Source organism: Entelurus aequoreus, linkage group LG01, assembly GCF_033978785.1.
Source record: "Entelurus aequoreus isolate RoL-2023_Sb linkage group LG01, RoL_Eaeq_v1.1, whole genome shotgun sequence".
NCBI classification, from domain to species: Eukaryota; Metazoa; Chordata; class Actinopteri; order Syngnathiformes; family Syngnathidae; genus Entelurus; species Entelurus aequoreus.
Window position 1 is genome coordinate 47,107,820 of NC_084731.1, and position 20,539 is coordinate 47,128,358.

At 39.2% G+C, this 20,539-nt stretch overlaps 1 protein-coding gene across 1 annotated transcript in view; it reads left to right on the forward strand.

Moving 5' to 3' along the window:
• The window catches only part of atad3 (ATPase family AAA domain containing 3), a 31,876-nt gene that overhangs the window by 3,295 nt on the left and 8,042 nt on the right, over window positions 1-20,539 (forward strand). Inside the window, exons 5-14 of the mRNA XM_062053264.1 lie at window positions 9,906-9,975; window positions 10,054-10,219; window positions 12,091-12,160; window positions 14,451-14,606; window positions 14,754-14,810; window positions 14,881-15,006; window positions 15,078-15,202; window positions 16,080-16,131; window positions 16,249-16,319; window positions 18,002-18,169. Coding sequence (XP_061909248.1) covers window positions 9,906-9,975; window positions 10,054-10,219; window positions 12,091-12,160; window positions 14,451-14,606; window positions 14,754-14,810; window positions 14,881-15,006; window positions 15,078-15,202; window positions 16,080-16,131; window positions 16,249-16,319; window positions 18,002-18,169 — 1,061 coding nt within the window. The remainder of the gene's footprint in view (window positions 1-9,905; window positions 9,976-10,053; window positions 10,220-12,090; window positions 12,161-14,450; window positions 14,607-14,753; window positions 14,811-14,880; window positions 15,007-15,077; window positions 15,203-16,079; window positions 16,132-16,248; window positions 16,320-18,001; window positions 18,170-20,539) is intronic.

Consider the following 20,539-nt stretch of genomic DNA (forward strand, 5'->3'; position numbering starts at 1 on the left):
GTACAAAGTACTGGGAACGCGAGTGCAAAAAGGCGACTGCTCCTGGAGTCTTATCTGCCGTGCTGTCACTCGAAACAGAAGCAGAAATGACACCGTGCTGTTGTTGTTGTAAACGTAGTAATAAAAGACAAATTAAATCAAACAGAAATATATGTAGTGTTCATCGTGTGAGGCAACGCAAATGCAATGCAAATAGGGTGATGCAAATATAAAATAATGAACCACAAATAACGGTGTGACCCTATAATTGTTTTGGGTTATTGGGGACTTGTATTGCCAACATATGTGCCTTCCTGCCCGTCCCAGTTTGCCTGCTCATCATGTTTTGTGACTTTGTCCCTGAGCCTTTTTTGGACCAGGGATGTCCATTATGTCGATTGCGAGCTACCGGTCAACCGCCAGCCAGGCATTGAAAAAATAGACCTAATAATTAGCGATCATAAATCTTCACTATGATGTCACTTTCGTCACTTGATTGACATTCAAGGCACCCGAGGATCTTGTGAAATAATGCTGGCTGTTGCCAGCGGAGTGTGAAGGAAAAAAAGGCCGTCAGGAAGTAAAGAAACTATTTTTATTTCAACCGTACCTCCAGTCAAAAGCCTAAAGACTGACTGCACAGTTCCTGTCTTCACAATAAAAGTGCTGCTCCATCCTGCCTGCGCTAACAAAAGAAGAGTCTCCGAAAGCTAACGCAAACAAGCTAGCAAGCCACGGAGTTTGCCGTTAATGTATTTCTTGTAAAATGTATAAAAACGAATATGGAAGCTTGACAAATAAGATGCCAAAACTAACCACTTCAATGTGGTATTGGACAGAAAGGAGGACTTTTTTTCTCCTCCACAATGTAAAATCGAAAATGTGGACGTTGTCAGCACTACTGTGAATCTTGTCTGATTCCAATCAATGCAAGTCATCAGAATCAGGTAATACAACAACTTATATTCTTGTCTTCATGAAAGAAGGGAATCTATGTTAAACATGCATGTATTTTGTACACCTTCAACATGTGAACAAAAACAGCTAAATAAATATAAATTATACTGTATATATAAACATATGTATATATGAGGTAGATCACCTCGACTTGGTCATTTAAAAAGTAGCTCGCCTGCTGAAAAAGTGTGGGCACCCCTGGTGTGGAAAATAAAGGACTTGTCACACTCACCACTCTTGTCCTCGGCGCTTCTTGGGATCCACCACAGTTAGCCACGACATATAATAAATAATTAATGTCCCGCTGGGTAGCAACTTTAAAAACATATTTCTGGAAGTGTTGTGAACGCGGCGCACTGGGACGAATCCGCGTGTGCACAATAGAAACGAGGCAGCCAGCTAGGCACGGAAGAAAATTCTCCATAGCAACACTCCTGTAACTTTCACCCAGTGTTTCTCTGCTTACATCAAGCCCGGTCAATGTCTCGCCCTCGAGAGCCATAAACCCCACCGTGATTGGTAGGTTTGTTCGTTCAGCTCCGCACACAACACTGTAAAGCTGCATGTAAAAGCTGCATGTTGTTGTTAATTTAGCACCAAAAACATCAGGGGATATCACAAACACCTTTATTATGTGTGTCTAAGAGGAGCATCAACATTTGCATTTCAAAATATGGCAAATCTCCTGAAATTTGGTAAAATATGGGATTTTTCTACATCACAACAACTTGCAAGCTAATCAATTTTATAGCAGTTTATAGAAGTTTAAGAAGCTTCCCTCGTGAGGAACTCTGAAATATTGGTTGGTTGGCTGGTAGGTTCGTTTGAGCACGGCAGCAGCTTAGCAGACAGACACAATGGTTATTACTATTAACTTACTCTCTACTTATTACTATTTTTTAATAGTAAATACTGGTATCATATGTGTATTTAAGGCTGCAGCTAACGATTATTTTTCTATCGATTAATCTATAGATTATTATTTTTGATTAATCGGTTAATCTATAGATTATTTTTCCGATTAATCTATAGATTATTTTTCCTTTTACCGATTATTTTTTATTTTATTTTACTTAAAATGAAGATGAAAAAATAAATGTAGGCCAGTTTTTTCAAAAGGCATGGCTTTTATTTACAAAAAAAAAAAGTATGGCCACTCAGTCAACATTGACAACAACATGACAAAATATTCTGTAACAATGTAAACATTTAAAACTTTTAACTTTTAACAAAATTAAAAGTAGCTTATTTGCTTTTTAATGTGCAAATATAAAAGTAAACATCCAGTGCAAATCTTAATATTCTGCAATAGTATAAGCATTTCAAAAGTAAAAGTATTGCTTATTTTGCTTTAAAATGTGCAAAAATAAAGATAAACATCCAATACAAAAAAGTGCAAAACGAAATATTCTGTAACAACAGTGTAAACATTTCAACAAAAGTGAAACTATTGCTTATTTGCTAAAATGTGCAAAAATAAAGATAAACATCCAATACAAAAAAGTGCCAATCTAAATATTCTGGAGCACTGTAAACATTAAGTATTGCTTTTAAAATGTGCAAAATAAACATCCAGTCCAACACAGTACACAATAACCAATTCTACTCATTCCAGTGAGTGACTAACAGTTGTAATGAAGAAAGGTTAGCATGTCTACGCTCAGAAGGTGTCGATGTGGCTGGAACTGAGAGGTAATTAGCCTTCACCTCAAGCCAGGACTGCGAGTGAGCTGAGCTGCAGTTTAAGTTTCTAGAAGGTCAACGGGCTCATAGTGATGTTACTAGTAGTTGACTGGGAGGTGTTTATTATCATTTGGGGAGAGTCCGCTGCCTGATGCTCACCTGCTAAACACCTATCTGCTCGACGCTGAAGCGCTGACTACGCACTGCTGATTGGCTGGTAACGTTTTGAATACGCACTGCTGATTGGCTGATAATGCTTTGTGTGTACCAATCAGATGGTTGTGTGGGTGGAACAATGCTGCGTGCTGAGACAGAGGCAGAAGGAGCAAAGCAGCTTGTTAAGACTTTAGCAGCTAAAGTTAGCTTTAGCTTAGAAACTCGTTCGGTACACCCCCGTACCGAACCGAAAGCCCCGTACCGCAACGGTTCAATACAAAACACGTACCGTTACACCCCTAGCAGATACAAATGACACATTCATGTTTTTGTGTAATGATGACAACGTATGCTAACGCGGACGATTGACTAGTTGATGGTTTTCTTTTCAAATGTTCGTTCATAGCCCTTGTGCTGCTATGATAGGCCATTTACGCTCGACACAGTGTGCATACAACAACATTATTAGGCTGTGTATTGAAATACTCCCACACTTTTGACGACTTTTGGCATGCTTTTTCCCCCTCGCTCGCACAGTCTGCTTTGCGCTCCGCCATGACGGTAGTGTTACGTAAATATGCGACGCGTCGACGCACAAAAACGGCGTCGACGTATTTACGTAACCGATGACGTAGACTACGTCGACGCGTCGTTTCAGCCTTATGTGTATTTATTGTATCTCCTGTTGTATTTCTGTTGTACTAGTAAGATTGGCTGATACCGATAAAAGAAGGCCGATATCGATATACATCAAAATAGGGCTGGGCGATATGGCCTTTTTTTATATCGCAATATTTTAAGGCCATATCGCGATACACGGTATATATCTCGATATTTTGCCTTAGCCTATAATGAACACTTGATGCATATAATCACAGCAGTATGATGATTCTATGTGTCTACATTAAAACATTCTTCTTCATACTGCATTAATATATGCTACTTTAAAACTTTCATGCAGAGAAGGAAATCACAACAAAAAAAATCACAATTTTTTTCATACAGTGTTGATCTGAAAATGTTTGCCTTGGCATTTTGATGGTGTGGGCGTGTGGCACCGAACTGAGATGTTGACATGCGGAGTAAGCACTCTTCATTTTCTAGCAGGTGACTTTTCAAATGATGCTACATATTAGCAGTAATGCTACTTTTTATAGCAACGCTTTTGCCCCACACTTGACAAATTACGGTTGTCTGTTCGACATATTGCCACTTGAAGCCAAACCACTGCCAGACGATGGACCCCCTGCTGTTTTTTGGGGGAAATAATTATTCCTTCATTTGTCACCAGATTTGCACCTTCTCTCTCTCGTATTACCACTCGCACGGCTGTGCTAACGTTACCCATGCTGCTACCTCTTTGCTGCGCGAGGGCGTATACGTATGTGACGTATGTCGTGACAGTATGTGACGTGCGTAAGAAGGTGCGCTTGTTTGTCTGTGAGAAGGAGACACAGGAAAGAGTGAGGAGAGCCTGTAGTGTAATGCTAGCAGCTAAAAGCTACTGCGTGAGAACGTATACTCGAATATCACGATATAGTCGAATATCACAATATTTGGCAATTTGACGTAGGGCTGGGCGATATATCGATATACGCGATATATCGCACAGAGACAAACCCGCGATATATCGCGTATATCGATATATCGCCCAGCCCTACGTCAAATTGCCAAATATCGGCGCCGATAATCGGTCCATCCCTAATTTTAAAGAAACATACACTATATTGCTAAAAGTATTTGGCCACCTGCCTTGACTCACATATGAACTTGAAGTGCCATCCCATTCCTAACCCAGAGGGTTCAATATGATGTCGGTCCACCTTTTGCAGCTATTACAGCTTCAACTCTTCTGGGAAGGCTGTCCACAAGGTTGCGGAGTGTGTTTATAGAAATTTTTGACCATTCTTCCAAAAGCGCATTGGTGAGGTCACACACTGGTGTTGGTCGAGAAGGCCTGGCTCTCAGTCTCCGTTCTAATTCATCCCAAAGGTGTTCTATCGTGTTCAGGTCAAGACACTGCGCAGGCCAGTCAAGTTCATCTACACCAGACTCTGTCATCCATGTCTTTATGGACCTTGCTTTGTGCACTGGTGCACAGTCATGTTGGAAGACAAAAGGGCCCGCTTCAAACTGTTTCCACAAGGTTTGGAGCATGGAATTGTCCAAAATGTTTTGGTATCCTGGAGCATTCAAAGTTCCTTTCACTGGAACTAAGGAGCCAAGCCCAACTCCTGAAAAACAACCCCACACCTTAATTCCTCCTCCACCAAATTTCGCACTCGGCACAATGCAGTCCGAAATGTACCGTTCTCCTGGCAACCTCCAAACACAGACTGGTCCATCAGATTGCCAGATAGAAAAGCGTGATTCGTCACTCCAGAAAACGCATCTCCACTGCTCTGGAGTCCAGTGGCGACGTGCTTTACACGCTTTGCATTGGACTTGGTGATGTATGGCTTAGATGCAGCTGCTCGGCCATGGAAAACCATTCCATGAAGCTCTCTGCGTACTGTATGTGGGCTAATTGGAAGGTCACATGAAGTTTGGAGCTTTGTAGCAACTGACTTTGCAGAAAGTCGCAACCTCTTTGCACTATGCGCTTCAGCATCCACTGACCCCTCTCTGTCAGTTTAAAGGCCTACTGAAATGATTTTTTAAAATTTAAACGGGAATAGCAGATCCATTCTATGTGTCATACTTGATCATTTCGCGATATTGCCATATTTTTGCTGAAAGGATTTAGTAGAGAAAATCGACGATAAAGTTCACAACTTTTGCTCGCTTATAAAAAAAACCTTGCCCCTACCGGAAGTAGCGTGACGTCACAAGCGGTAGTGCTGCTCACAATTCCCCGTTGTTTACAATGGCGCGAGAGATATTAGGAGCGAGAAAGTGACGATTACCCCATTAATTTGAGCGAGGATGAAAGATTCGTGGATGAGGAACGTTAGAGTGACGAACTAGAATGCAGTTCAAGAGATATATTTTTTCGCTCTGACCGTAACTTAGGTACAAGCTGGCTCATTGGAATCCACACTCTCTCCTTTTTCTATTGTGGATCACGGATTTGTATTTTAAACCACCTCGGATACTATATCCTCTTGAAAATGAGAGTCGAGAAGGTGAAATGGACATTAACAGTGACTTTTATCTCCATGACAATACATCGACGAAGCTCTTTAGCTACGGAGCTAACGTGATAGCATCTGTCTCAAATGCAGATAGAAACAAAATAAATAAATCCCTGACTGGAAGGATAGACAGAAGATCAACAATACTACTATCAGGAGACACCGAACCAAACACTGGACATGTAAATACACGGTTAATGTGTATTCGACGCCTGTCGAAGCCTAGCAATGCTGTTGCTAACGACGCTAACTTAACAACGGGACCTTGTCAGAGCTATGATAAAAACATTAGCGCTCCACCTATGCCAGCCAGCCCTCCTCTGCTCTTCAACACCCGTGCTCACCTGCGTTCCAGCGATCGACGATGCGGTCGGCGGCCCGGAGACGTAGGAAGTCAAGGTGAGTTCGCCGCTAGCGCGTCTGCTATCCAACAAAGTCCTCCTTGTTGTGTTGCTACAGCCAGCCGCATACACCGATCCCACCTACAACATTCTTCTTTGCAGCCTCCATTGTTCATTAAACAAATTGCAAAAGATTCACCAACACAGATGTCCAGAATACTGTGGAATTTTGTCGAAGAAAACAGAGCTCTGTGTATTGTGTCCAAAAGGGTCCAAACACTTCCGTGGACCTTGCGACGTCACGCGCATACGTCATCCTCCAAAGGCGTTTTGAACCGGAAGTTCCCCGGGAAATTTAAAATTGCACTTTATAAGTTAACCCGGCCGTATTGGCATGTGTTGCAATGTTAAGATTTCCTCATTGATATATAAACTATCAGACTGCGTGGTCGGTAGTAGTGGGTTTCAGTAGGCCTTTAAGTGGCCTACCACTTTGTGGCTGAGTTGCTGTTGTTCCCAAACTCTTCCATTTTCTTATAATAAAGCAGACAGTTGACTTTGGAATATTTAGGAGCGAAGAAATTTCACGACTGGATTTGTTGCACAGGTGGCATCCTATGACAGTTCTACGCTGGAAATCACTGAGCTCCTGAGAGCGGCCCATTCTTTCACAAATGTTTGTAGAAACAGTCTCCATGCCTAAGTGCTTGATTTTATACACCTGTGCCAAGTGATTAGGACACTTGATTTTAATCATTTGGATGGGTGGCCAAATACTTTTGGCAATATAGTGTAGCTGTGTATTTTAAATTTGACGGCGACAATGGCACGATCGCGTCCACAATGTACTGCAGAGTCCTCGCTTGCTAGGTAGAATCACTAATCTAATCTCAGTAATGCTCGCCTCCATGGCAGCAAATAAACTGTTTCTTACAAGTATCATTATCACTGCAGGACCATGAATAGCTAAACATGCACTGTAGGAGCATATGCTAACCGTTAAGCTAGACTCTTGATTGCAGATTAACACAAATATTGACAGTAACGATACCAAGTATAGAATCAGGTCAGGTATTCCGTCGATACTACAGTGGTTAGATCGCTATTTTGTACTGTCAAAAAATTAATTGTCGTTTTTTCGTAATTGTTTACAAACCTGGGAAATAAGTTCCTGGACCAGTAGGGTGATTTAAAACAGAGCTTATGGTATGAATTAATTCAAATATTTATTTAATATTGTTGCAACGCCATCTTGTGTTTGTCTGATTATAATTGTGATCTAAAATGTAATTATTCATTGCTCTTGAAAATTTGAAGTATCAGCATTAGTATTACCAATACTGCCCCTGTAACTACTTGGTATTGGATCGATACCCAGATTTGTAGTATCGCCCAAAACTTATGTAAAGTATACAAACAAAAGAAGAATAAGTGTTTATTACATTTTAATAGAAGTGTAGATAGAAAAATTTTACAACAAAAAGTAACCAAATTTTAACAGTAAATTTTTAAGTAGATTATTAATAATTTTGTCAAAATAAGACAACTGGAAATTACGCATTACGCAAATTACGTGTTACTGCATATTAGGGTTGTCACGTTATGAACACTTCTTATCACGGTTATTGTGACCAAAATGATCACGGTTGTCATTATTATCGCGGTATTTTTAGATGTGCTCAAAATTTTCAAAAAGTTTTGATACTGAAATCTTTTAACCAGGTTTTATTTAAAAAAACACAAACAACACATTCAAAAGGATTTCCTTTGTAAAAGAAACATTATTGAAGATAAAAACACTGTTTAATGTACCTCAAGTAGAAATTGAATGTGCATATGAAAGCAACAAAAGCATTATAAACAAAGTAATATGGCCACAAAAAAATCAACATGAATAAATAAATTAAATGTTAAAAATTTTAAAAGACAGCACTTTATGGACATAAGAGTTACAAAAATAAAAAACAATATAAGAATTTTGAAAGATGGCACCTGATGGCCATAAGATGTAACTGCGATATAGATAAAAAATAGTGTTCATATGTGAGACTGCACAATTATGGCCATAATAAGATCATTTTGATCAATATTGAAATCACGATTATTCATTATGTTAGGTAAAACAGAGTTGGGGTGGGGTGTGAACGCGACGCCATCGTGTAATTTGTAATGTCTAATAAAAAGACTATATCCATATATTTAAAGACAAATATTAGTTTTTTTGTTCAATAATAGTATTGTGTCATCTTTTTCTCATTATGTGATGCCTTTTATCTCTTTTTTTTTTACATTCTGATCAAGGGAGGTATTTTTTAAGTTATTTATATGTACATGTAGATGCTGTATTGGGACTGATAAATTAAGAGTTTGAGCAGAAATATGTCTTATAGGAATTGACTATACACAATAAAACATGAACAAAATGCTATGTCACATGAATGGTTTTTAAAGTAATAACTTTGTAAATAAAAAATGACACAATGTTTGCTTTTTGATATCATTATAAAACTCAAAGCAGTTTGGCTAATGAAGATAAAGTCTAATAAATAACCTTTGTTCTTCTCTGACAACACCTCCAAGAGGTTCAGTGCAACAATTTGACCAACAAAAATAAACTGGAGTGATACCTCTCACATCGAATACACAATCTTCACAGCCTGCGTTCAATTCGATAAGATGACAAAACATTATAGTTAGTATTTAGGTTATTTGAACACAGATAAAGGTTGCAGTTAATTAAAGGACGAGTGAGCATCCCAGCAAACAAACTAAAGACCTTATAAACAAATTGTGGCAACGTTCCCGACACATCGCCTGCTGCATGTTTCCGCCCTTCATTAACTCTGTCACAGCAGCTGATGGATGCTGTATTGAGAAAATGAAAGCAACATCAAATAGTTTTCTCCTTCGCTGTATACTTTTAAGTGTAGTACAAATGCGTACGTCTTCAATATTGTCCATACGTGTCCCCGGCTAAAAACAGCAGTGCGGTCTTAAACGCACACCGAGACTCCACGGAAATGAAGCGAGGGAAAATTAAGTTAAACCAACTCCGCTCAGTTTACTCCGAGGGTAAATCTCTGTGGCAAAGTCTGTGTAGTTGTGTTCCGCCATGTCTTTTCAAGCCAAACGATGTTAGTGCGCAAGTGCCAGTGAAGTTACGGGAAGTAAGCTGTGTTTCCTAAAATGCATTAATAAATGATGGTTTTTCGGCAATTAAAAATTTACACGGTATTACTAACTGTCTGGAGTTTTACCGCGGTTTATCATTATACTGTTTACCGTTACATCCCTACTCCATATGTCAGCTGCCAAATTAGGAGCCTTTATAACCTATTTTGAAGTTGTTCTATTATCATTTATATACCAAGTAATATATGGTGATATACAGTGTACTATGCTTTCCGCCCAAGTGCAGCTGGGATAGGCTCCAGCCCCCTCGTGACCCTGAGAGGGACAAGCGGTAGGAAATGAATGGATTGATGTTATCGCAGGAGGCTGCAAAGTATATCGCGATATAGATTTTAGGCCATATCGCCCATATCAAACACAGGAAGGGAACAAATAGCTGAGGTATAATGAAGTAATAGGATTAAATGCACTTTTCGGCCATGTTGAATTGTGCAAATGTCAAATGTGTGTTTCTCCCCCTCAGCAAATGCTGAATGACGACAACTTGCGCAAACAGGAAGAGTCCGTTCAGAAACAGGAAGCCATGAGGAAAGGTAATAGCGTGCCGGCTTCATCAATAGCCGGTGTAGTGTGGATGACATTTAAGCATGACATCTTCTTTCCCTCAACAGCGACCATCGAACACGAGATGGAGCTCAGGCACAAGAATGAGATGCTGCGTATCGAGGCTGAGTCCAAGGCACGAGCCCGTGTGGAGCGAGAGAACGCAGACATCATACGCGAGCAAATCCGCCTGAAAGCCGCCGAGCACCGACAGACGGTCTTGGAGTCTATCAAGTAAGATGGAACACTTTAGACCAAATCCCGCCCCAAAATGATAGCTCAAAAACGTTTTTACCTTTTTACTGCAGAGTCAGAAATGCACCTAAGCACTCCAGTCATATGGATGATCTTTGATTAGTGTTCTTGCATTAGGTCGCAAAAGACAGGAGAGCACTCCTGTTATATAGAGCAGGGGTTCTTAACCTTTTGGGCCTCAGGGCACAGCATTTCCACAACAAAGAGGCCCGTGTATTGCTTGGATTCAAAATGATGTCACATCTGGCTCATTGAATAGGCGTGGTGGTCAAGCCAGCGTCTGTTCTCAATGAGTACTAGGTGCCATTTAGCCTTTCTTGTAGAAAAATGCCCTATGCCGGCGTTGTTTTGGTCTGTACTAACCATTTAAATTGCTAAAAGGATAAACGTTTCTTAAGAGTTCCTCGAGAGGTAATCAAGAATGGCAGAAGAGTGCAAGAGTTTATGAAAGACAACGACAAAAGTACCATGCACTTCAGTACAAGGGAGCAGAGCGGAAGAATGCACAAGTTAAGTTAAAGTTAAAGTACCAATGATTGTCACACACACTAGGTGTGGTGAAATTTGTCAGCAGTGACCACCCTGTTAAAGGTTTGTTCGATATACTTTGTTTAGTTTTTCCCATTTAAGTATTATCTTGATATTATTTGTATTTCTTAAGACACATTTTTGCTACGAGTGTTCCGTAAAGCACCAATTTGGCAAGTCTAAATAAAATACATCAAATGTGAGCAGCTTTTACCAAAGGCAACATTCATAAATGAGAAAGCACATGCTTAATGTTGACATCTATAGTTATATTTTGATAAAGATGGGGAAAAACACATACTCGTAAAAGGCGCGTGCAACAGCAAGGGGCAGGCAACAAACATGACAGGAGACACAAAGTTAAATCATGAAATGCAACCTTACCCGAGGAAAACGATGCATATTTATCCGGGAGAGTCTCGATACCAATTTCTTTGACCCAGTCTACAAAGAAGTTGTATACCTCCATGCTTTTCTAAGTTTTCATCAGTTTTGTCGTGTAGAATGATGTCTGGAGCCCACAATAGTTCGATATGTTTGTGAACTCCACTGATGAATAATCCAGAAGTAAAGAGTCTTTAAACACAACTACAGAGTATAATAACACCAGAAGAAAATACAAAATGTGTTAGTTGTTTTTAATTAAAAAAATCTCTAAACACTTGAAATAATCTCAAAAGTACATTGTACAAAAAGCAGCAACAACTGAAAATATGGCAAAACGATCCAAAAAACATGTTAACACAATTAATAACAGATTTGTTTTTAATGTATGTATACAGTTTTTGAACATTTAAAAAAAAATAAAAAAATAATAATAATATACGAACTTACTCGTTGACGTCATGGTGTCCACACCCATACACACACCCCCACCGCCACAGGTGTCTTGGCAGTTTAGAGGAAACCCTGATCTGACAGCTGTGTTTGTCGCAGTTTTTAAGGGACGCAATGCAAAAAAAGCAAGTCAAAGATCATATGACAGGAGCTGTCTTTAAGGACTTCCGATGACACTAGCCAAAGATCCTCTATACACCTTTAAAGTAGGTCCTTAAAGACAGAGCGCTTCTGTTTTCATGGAGTTTTTATGATTCTATTTGTCTTTTGGTCCGGTTCAAATTCAATGTTTGTCAGAGCCAGAAATATGAAGTTAAGGGGGAAGTTTGCGTAGTTTGGTGAAAATATGGCAGGCCAGAACAATTTAGTAGAATAGCCCTTGTTTAGACACATCCGCTGCTGGTCACAACATTAGGCACTCCTGCAACTATACAATCTGTAAATGTTCTCATGCTAATTTTAATATCCATATTTACTGCTTTTAGGACAGCAGGTGCCGTGTTTGGAGAAGGATTCAGAACATTTGTGTCCGACTGGGACAAAGTCACTGCTACAGTAAGTCGTCTGCTTCTTGATCTTCATTGACAAAAACATGTCTCTAAAGTCCCAGTGTGCATGAATTATTGAGTCCTGTGTATCTGCTTTAGTTTGGGGTTTTTAAAGTGTATATTTAAAAAAAACAAAAAACGTTTTTGTTTCTATTGTTTCCTATGAGAACAATCCCGAAACGTTTTGTCGGACATTCAGAAGATCCATTATACTTTCAGAGCAGGGATGCTCAAAGTGGGCCCCCTGGGCCAAACTTGGTCCGTCGTCTCATTTAATTTGGCCCGCCAAAGGGTGGCTACCAAATCTAATACATATTCATATTGAATTCTTTCAGGCCAAACGATCATTGATGGCATTTCCGCAAGGTTACAATGTAAAAATAAAAGTCAGTAGATTTTACTGTAAAAACCTGGCAGCTCAATCACCAGAAATTTACCGTAAAATCATCAGTGGTACAATTTTTCCATTTATAGTTATGCACTCTAAAAACAGGGAACATTGATTTTATGGTAGGGCTGGGCCAATAAAATTATATCAATATATATTGCGATGACACGTAATTGAAAGCTGTAAAAATGTGTTCGATAAAACGATATACTGTATATATATTTTTGTTTGGTCGGAAGAAACCGGAAAGAATGAATCATGATTGCTTGCATTAACAAAAGACACTCGCGGTCTGGTAACCTAACAAAACAGAAATTGGTCAGTGACATGCTGACAGCCAATCGCGTAACAGTATCAACTATCAAGTTTATTTCCGCCATCTTGTGGTCTTACTGTTGATTCTCTGCATGGAGTGAGAAGAGAAACTAAAAATGAGTGCTGCAGAGACCGAAGAAATTGTGGATGAAACAGGAAAAGTCACCTCGGGAGTATGGCAGTTTTTTTGGATTTTTTTAAGAACAGACTGAAGTCATCTTTTCTTTCCAACCCTCGTCCGTTCCCTATTTGGATGAACGGGTTCAACAGGTAAGAACTAAATTGCAGGATTGTTTGAAGAAAGTACATAACAAAATATAACAAATGTTCTACTTTGAAAATAATAATTTAGACCAATAATATTTAAATAGTAATTGCTGCATAACTTACATTTATTTCCGTACTTAAATAAAAACAACAGATCAAATCACATGTCACACAGACCAGTTAACTTTGTGGGAGTAAACCTGCAAAAACATGTTATCAAGTTTCTTTATGTTTACATATTAACAATTGCACTAATTTGTTAAGCATTTCTTACATACTTATTTTTGCACCTTAATTTAAAGAGGTTACTCTTAGGAGTTCAATGGGATTTTAGAATTTTGTTTACATTGACCCCGAATGGGACAAACGGTAGAAAATGGATGGATTGATTGTTTTCCATGGTTATGTTGACATTCCCTTTTTTACTGCCTCGATAGCTGAGGGGATTGTAATCATAGGAACATCCAAACACCTCCATTAAGGTTTTATATACATGCTATAAGTATATATGTAATGTAGTAATGGGAACATTTATAATACATTTAATATTTACGTATTTTGCTCATTTTAAGCATACGCGGCGCATTAATTTAAAAAAATGCATCACGACGTTAGCTTTTTTTATGCTCACTGCAGACTTTGAGACCCAACAGACGTAATAAAATATCACTTACTGTACAATGTCTGCTGTCATTAGGATGCCGACTGATGGGATGTTTTTACATTCCCGTTTAGATGAAGAATTAATCGTAATCCTTTTTTTGTGTTGTTCCTGCAATTCCCGGTTCTAAATTGGCTGTCAAAGTGTAACATGTTGGAATACGTTCTCATCTTTCCACTATCCAGGTGAGAGGAATGATTTTTGATCTAGAATAAACTTCCAAAAGTGAGGAAGCAACTTACCACTCGATGATGTAAACATAGGCACAAAAAGTTGTGATCACAGGGCCGCTATAAATAGTTTGTCTGTGTTGGTGCTTATAATACCAATATCACTAATACTTGGTTAATATTCATGTCAGGAAATGTAAATGGAGTATTGTTGGCGGGGTTTGGATGGTTATTTATTGGGTTTTTTATGGGAGGAATAGAGGACCTCCCATTGGCTCCGTTGGAAGCTGACTTTTATTTACGAGTTAGAATGCATTGAAAAAAATTACATCCGTCGTCATGTCTTTCATAATGATGGTGGACGATGGGCAAAATTCCCCCAAAAAGTGCAGTTTGAATAACTTTCATCAGACCAACTGCCTGTTGCTGAACTTAACTATATTGTGACATGTAATCATTCCTGTGATATTGGATCATCTCCCCTTGTACCAATCAGGTCGCTGGACTGACTCTTTTAGCGGTAGGCGTGTATTCAGCCCGCAGTGCCACCGGAGTGGCAGGCCGTTACATCGAGGCCAGGTTGGGGAAGCCGTCTTTGGTGCGAGAGACGTCCAGGTTCACCGTGGGGGAAGCAATAAAGCATCCGGTCAAGGTGATGTATTTTAATGCAAAGCTACATTTTTCTTCTATTCACCAAAGTGTAGCAATATTATTTATACAAAGAATACTTATAGAATAATATCACACAAGTATGTTTTTATAATTATTAATAACTTAAGTGTTATTTGATTCATTTTAGACTGCAAAACGGCTGAGGAGCAAACCACAAGATGCCCTGGAAGGAGTTGTGCTTAATGTAAGTGGCAAACTATTCCATATGTATAGTATTAATACGTATTAATAGTGTTTTGTTCTTTTACATCTAGCCTACCCTGGAGGAGCGTGTGCGCGATGTTGCCATAGCAACAAGAAACACCAGGCAGAACAACGGCCTGTACAGGAACATCCTGATGTACGGCCCTCCAGGCACGGGCAAGACACTGTTTGCCAAGGTAAACACTTTCTGACGTTGTAATGCAGGACCATGGGCTTCAGCTGTGACACACTCGTCTTTTTGGAGTAGAAGCTGGCAATGCATTCTGGGATGGACTACGCCATTATGACCGGAGGCGATGTAGCACCCATGGGCCGCGACGGCGTGACCGCCATGCACAAAGTCTTTGACTGGGCCAACACGAGCCGACGCGGGTAAGCTGCTTTACCCTTTTTTTAAAACTGTATTTTTAGAATACAATATAAAAATATATTTTAAAAACAAGTTATATGTAAAAAAATGGTTTTAAATAAAACTAAAGTATAAATACATAGTAATTATATAAAAAAATAAGTATAATATTAACCTTAACTTAACCTTTTTTTAATTTAAAAAAAATCAATGAATACATTTAGGAAAATTATATAAAAAATAGCAATTAAAAAAGCTACTTGACCTTTTTAATATAAAAAAGATAAAACATTAAAATATTAAAAATTACAATGATAAAGATACTTAATAATTTTTTTCAAAATGTTTCAAAAGTACTAAATATATTTTTGTAATTATACACATAAACATTGTAATGTTTAAAGTGAAAAAAATACATGAACAATTGTATAAAATAAATTATAATATTAAAATGATACTTAACCCTTGTTAATTAAAAAAAAGTTTTGAAAATGGTTTAAAAAAGAAATGATAAAAATGCTACTTAACTGTTTTCTATAAATTGTTTTGAAAAATACATAGTAAAATATATTTTTTAGATTTAATAAAATATATTTTTTAATTATAAAAATAAATACATGAAACCTTTTATAAAATAAGTATAATAATAAAGAAATACTTAACTTTTTTTTAACTTTGAAACAATGTACATTGAAACAATGTTTAATAATAAAAAGCTACTTAACAATTTTTTACAAATTGTATAAAAAAATACATAGTATGATACATTTTTTAAATAGTACACTTAAAGAATGAATAGTAATAACGAATTCCTAAATTACAATAAATAAAAAAATACATAAATTGTATTTAAAAAATATAATAGTTAATTATTACTTAGAAATGTTTGCTTTGTTACAGATTGCTGTTATTTGTTGATGAAGCTGACGCATTCCTTCGCAAGAGATCCACTGTAAGTTGTCATTATTTTACAACATTTGTGTATTTGTCTATTTGTAACCTGACCATAATTGTATGAAGCATTCCCAAACTGAGAATGACTCGACTTGTCGTCTTTTCATTTCTGCAGGAGAAAATCAGTGAAGACCTCCGAGCCACTTTGAACGCCTTCTTGTATCGCACTGGAGAACAGAGCAAAAGGTGACATGCCTCTCTAACATGCAAGTCTTTGGCCCAGCGCTAATACACCCCCCTCACCCTACTTTTTAGCTCTATCCCTACATTTTGCGCATTCCCATGATTGTCCCAATTACTCTTTACATATCGGAGTAGTGGGCATAACGAGGGGTAGGAGGTATGAATCTAGCTCTTCAGAGCGAGGGATTTCAGATGCTTTCTCGCCCAGGTAGGGCCAAAGAAAATTTCCCAATTTTACACATTAGTCTGTAGCATTAGCTGGCTAGCCGCGCTGGCTAATGTACGGATAAAATACTGATGAAAAGCTTGCAAATGTGAAAACATTAACGTTACATACCTTAAAAAAAATCACAAGAGACAACAGTAGTCAATGTTGGCTTCTTCTTCGTGTAGTTCTTTTATTTATCAACCAAAGCATGATGAATGATTAAAAAAAACGATCTCAACCGTTAACTCTATTGCTGCGGAATTTGTTGTGTAATGGTGGGACTAGGGTTCTGCGCTACACCGCTACGAATAAACTACCATGGTACTAAGGATACTGCCTTTGAAAGATGCCATTACTTGTTTTTCATCCACATATGCTGCTGTGCGGTAGTGGCGTTGCTGAGCCAGGGTGCATGAGTTTGTCAACGCGCACACACTGAGCGCATACAAGCATAAACAACGTGGAGAGGAGGAATGGCAATTCTACTGGTTAATAAAGATGGTGCATGAAGCGCAATATGGAGGTATTTGGGCTTCAAAACTACCGATAAATGTGACGCTTTAAACACAACCGTGGTGCTTTAAAATATTCCTCGCCAAATGTCTCAATACAGTATTACCGCTTTTGCTTCAAATTTAATTAAACATTTAAATAACAAGCATTCAGATTTCCCCTAGGAGTTTAAAGGGTGACAGGTAAACAGCTAACAGCTCCCCTGCTGTGCACATATAGATACAAGACGCTAACAGCTCAAAACTGTTACAGCGCCCCTGCTGTGCACATATAGTACTAACTATATGTGCACATATAGATACATTGCCAATTATTAGCGCAGTCCAAACCGCCCACGTAGCGTAAACTAATGCAAGTGAATTTCGTAATTTCAAAACAAATTCCCACTCTTTCATTTTTTTTAACCATGTGGGTTTTACCTGTCACATGTCTTATCTGTGTACTTTATTGTATTTGTCTTAAAGCACAGCTCAAAATTGGCAACCATAAATCAATGTCAATAAAGCTTTTTATTCTATTCTTACCTACATCTAGATTACGGCGGCTGTTTGTAATTTTTTGAGTGCAATAAGAATAGCATAGTGTGTTTAATGCATTTTAATTTTAATTCCAATCTTCTAAAATTGTTCTTTGAGTGCAATAAGAAACGTATGTTTAATCATACATTTTATCAGAAGTTTGTCTGTTCAAATGAAGGCAATAATGACATTTTATTTTGAAAAGTATCGGAATACATTTCAATATACAGCTTGTGGGACACTCGGTGGGACGCATGTGCAAAAGTAACCGCGTAGTCGCTTATATGCCCGAACGTAAACTAAGCCGTGACGTAGCAAGTGGTAGGGAAGATCACAAAGCTGTACCCCTTGTTGCTTCATTTTTAAGGGTACAGAGGTAGTGGATGAGGGTGAACATTGGTATTGGGTTTTAGTCACGCCTCTAAAGTTTTCTCTTCCCCTCAAAGGTTCATGCTGGTGCTGGCCAGTAACCAACCCGAGCAGTTTGACTGGGCCATCAACGACCGAATCGATGAAATAGTCAACTTCGCTCTGCCAGGTCTGGAGGAGAGAGAGAGGCTGGTGCGCTTGTACTTTGACAGATATGTGCTGGAACCCGCCACCGGAGGGAGGCAGTGAGTACAATCTACAAACTACAATTGGCTACTCTTGTTAACTCTATTTTTATTTTTTTAAATTTTGTTTTACTGTACCTGCAAAAAACATGCAAGCAGTCTGGACCAGTGGTGCCCACACTTTTTCAGCAAGCTAACTACTTTTCAAATGACCAAGTCGAGGTGATATGTACAGTCGTGGTCAAAAGTTTACATACACATGTGAAGGACATAATGTCATGGCTGTCTTGAGTTTCCAATCATTTCTACAATTCTTATTTTTTTGTGATAGAGTACTTGGAGCACATACTGGTTTGTCACAAAAAATTTCATGAAGTTAGGTTCTTTTATGACTTTATTATGGGTCTACTGAAAATATGACCAAATCTGCTGGGTCAAAAATATACATACAGCAACATACATGATCAATTTTGGTGATGTAGAAAAGTTACAATCAAATCAAATTAGCTTCATGGCATGGCCTCTTAACTTCATGTGAGTGATTATGATTGACGACACCTGTTGACTTCTCTGAGCCCATTTAAATAGGGCTCATGTGATGCAGTCATTAGACTGCGTTACAAATGCGACAATGGAAAAAGTCAAAGGAACTCACGAATCATTGACTTGTCAGGAAAGGGATGGGAGTGCCTTCTCCGGGTTGGGGAGGAGACCCTGCCCCAAGTGGAGGAGTTCAAGTACCTCAGAGTCTTGTTCACGAGTGAGTAGGGGTGTAACGGTACGTGTATTTGTATTGAACCGTTTCGGTACGGGGGGTTCGGTTCGGAGGCGTACCGAACGAGTTTCCACATGAACATATTAAGTAGCCGCCTAAGCTAAAGTCTTAACAAGCTGCTCTACTTTCTGCCTCTGTCTCCTACACAGCACCCAGCATTGTCCCACCCACACAACCATCTGATTGGTTACAACCTTAGCGGTACAGCCAATCAGCAGTGCGTATTCAGAGCGCATGTAGTCAGTGCTTCTGCGGTGGGGTTAGCAGATAGGTGTTTAGCAGGTGAGCATCAGGCAGCGGACTCTCCTCAAATTAAAATAAACACCTCCCAGTCAACTACTAGTAACATCACTATGAGCCTGTTGACCTTCTAGAAACAAACTGCAGCTCAGCTCGCTCGCAGTCCTGGCTTGAGGTGAAGGCTAATTAGCTTTTAGCATAACGTTAGCTCATTTTGCGGTGTGTGTGTGTGTGTGTTAGTTCATTGTGCGGTGTGTGTGTGTGTGTGTGTGTGTGTGTGTGTGTGTGTGTGTGTGTGTGTGTGTGTGTGTGTGTGTGTGTGTGTGTGTGTGTGTGTGTGTGTGTGTGTGTGTGTGTGTGTGTGTGTGTGTGTGTGTAATCATTAGTAATGAAGGGGCCTAGTTTTGAATGGCAGAGTCCCTGCTATCACATGTTGATAAAAATATAACATTTAAATAATACAAATCAACTACAGGCTTCCCAAATGCTGTAATAAATTAAGCATGATAAGTTGACTTGAAACTGTTTAATGTTGCCTTTTTTATATGTAGAAGAAAAGCTTTTGTCATTTTATTTAATCTGAGCAACAACTTAAGGCAGTTTAATGTTGATTAACATGGGCAGAGTTATTATAGTGTTCCCAATGTTAAAAGGATAAAGCCATTGTTTACAAATTTGGTAAATAAATAACTAAAAAATGTATATTTTGTTGTTTTCTTACTCTACTGAAAATGAACCGAACCGTGACCTCTAAACCGAGGTACGTACCGAACCGAATTTTTTGTGTACCGTTACACCCCTACGAGTGAGGGAAGAATGGATCGTGAGATCAACAGGCGGATCGGTGCGGCGTCTTCAGTAATGCGGATGCTGTATCGATCTGTTGTGGTGATTTTTAATTTTCCTGAGGGAACTCTCTTGAAGGAATCAATAAAGTACTATCTATCTGAAGAAGGAGCTGAGCCTGAAGGCAAAGCTCTCAATTTACCGGTCGAGCTACGTTCCCATCCTTAGCTATGGTCATGAGCTTTGGGTTATGACCGAAAGGACAAGATCACGGGTACAAGCGGCCGAAATGAGTTTCCTCCGCCGGGTGTCGGGGCTCTCCCTTAGAGATAGGGTGAGAAGCTCTGCCATCCGGGGGGAGCTCAAAGTAAAGCCGCTGCTCCTCCACATCGAGAGGAGCCAGATGAAGTGGTTCGGGCATCTGGTCAGGATGCTACCCGAACGCCTCCCTTAGGGCACGTCCGACCGGTAGGAGGCCACGGGGAAGACCCAGGACACGTTGGGAAGACTATGTCTCCCGGCTGGCCTGGGAACGCCTCGGGATCCCCCGGGAAGAGCTGGACGAAGTGGCTGGGGAGAGGAAAGTCTGGGCTTCTCTGCTTTGGCTGCTGCCCCCGCGACCCGACCTC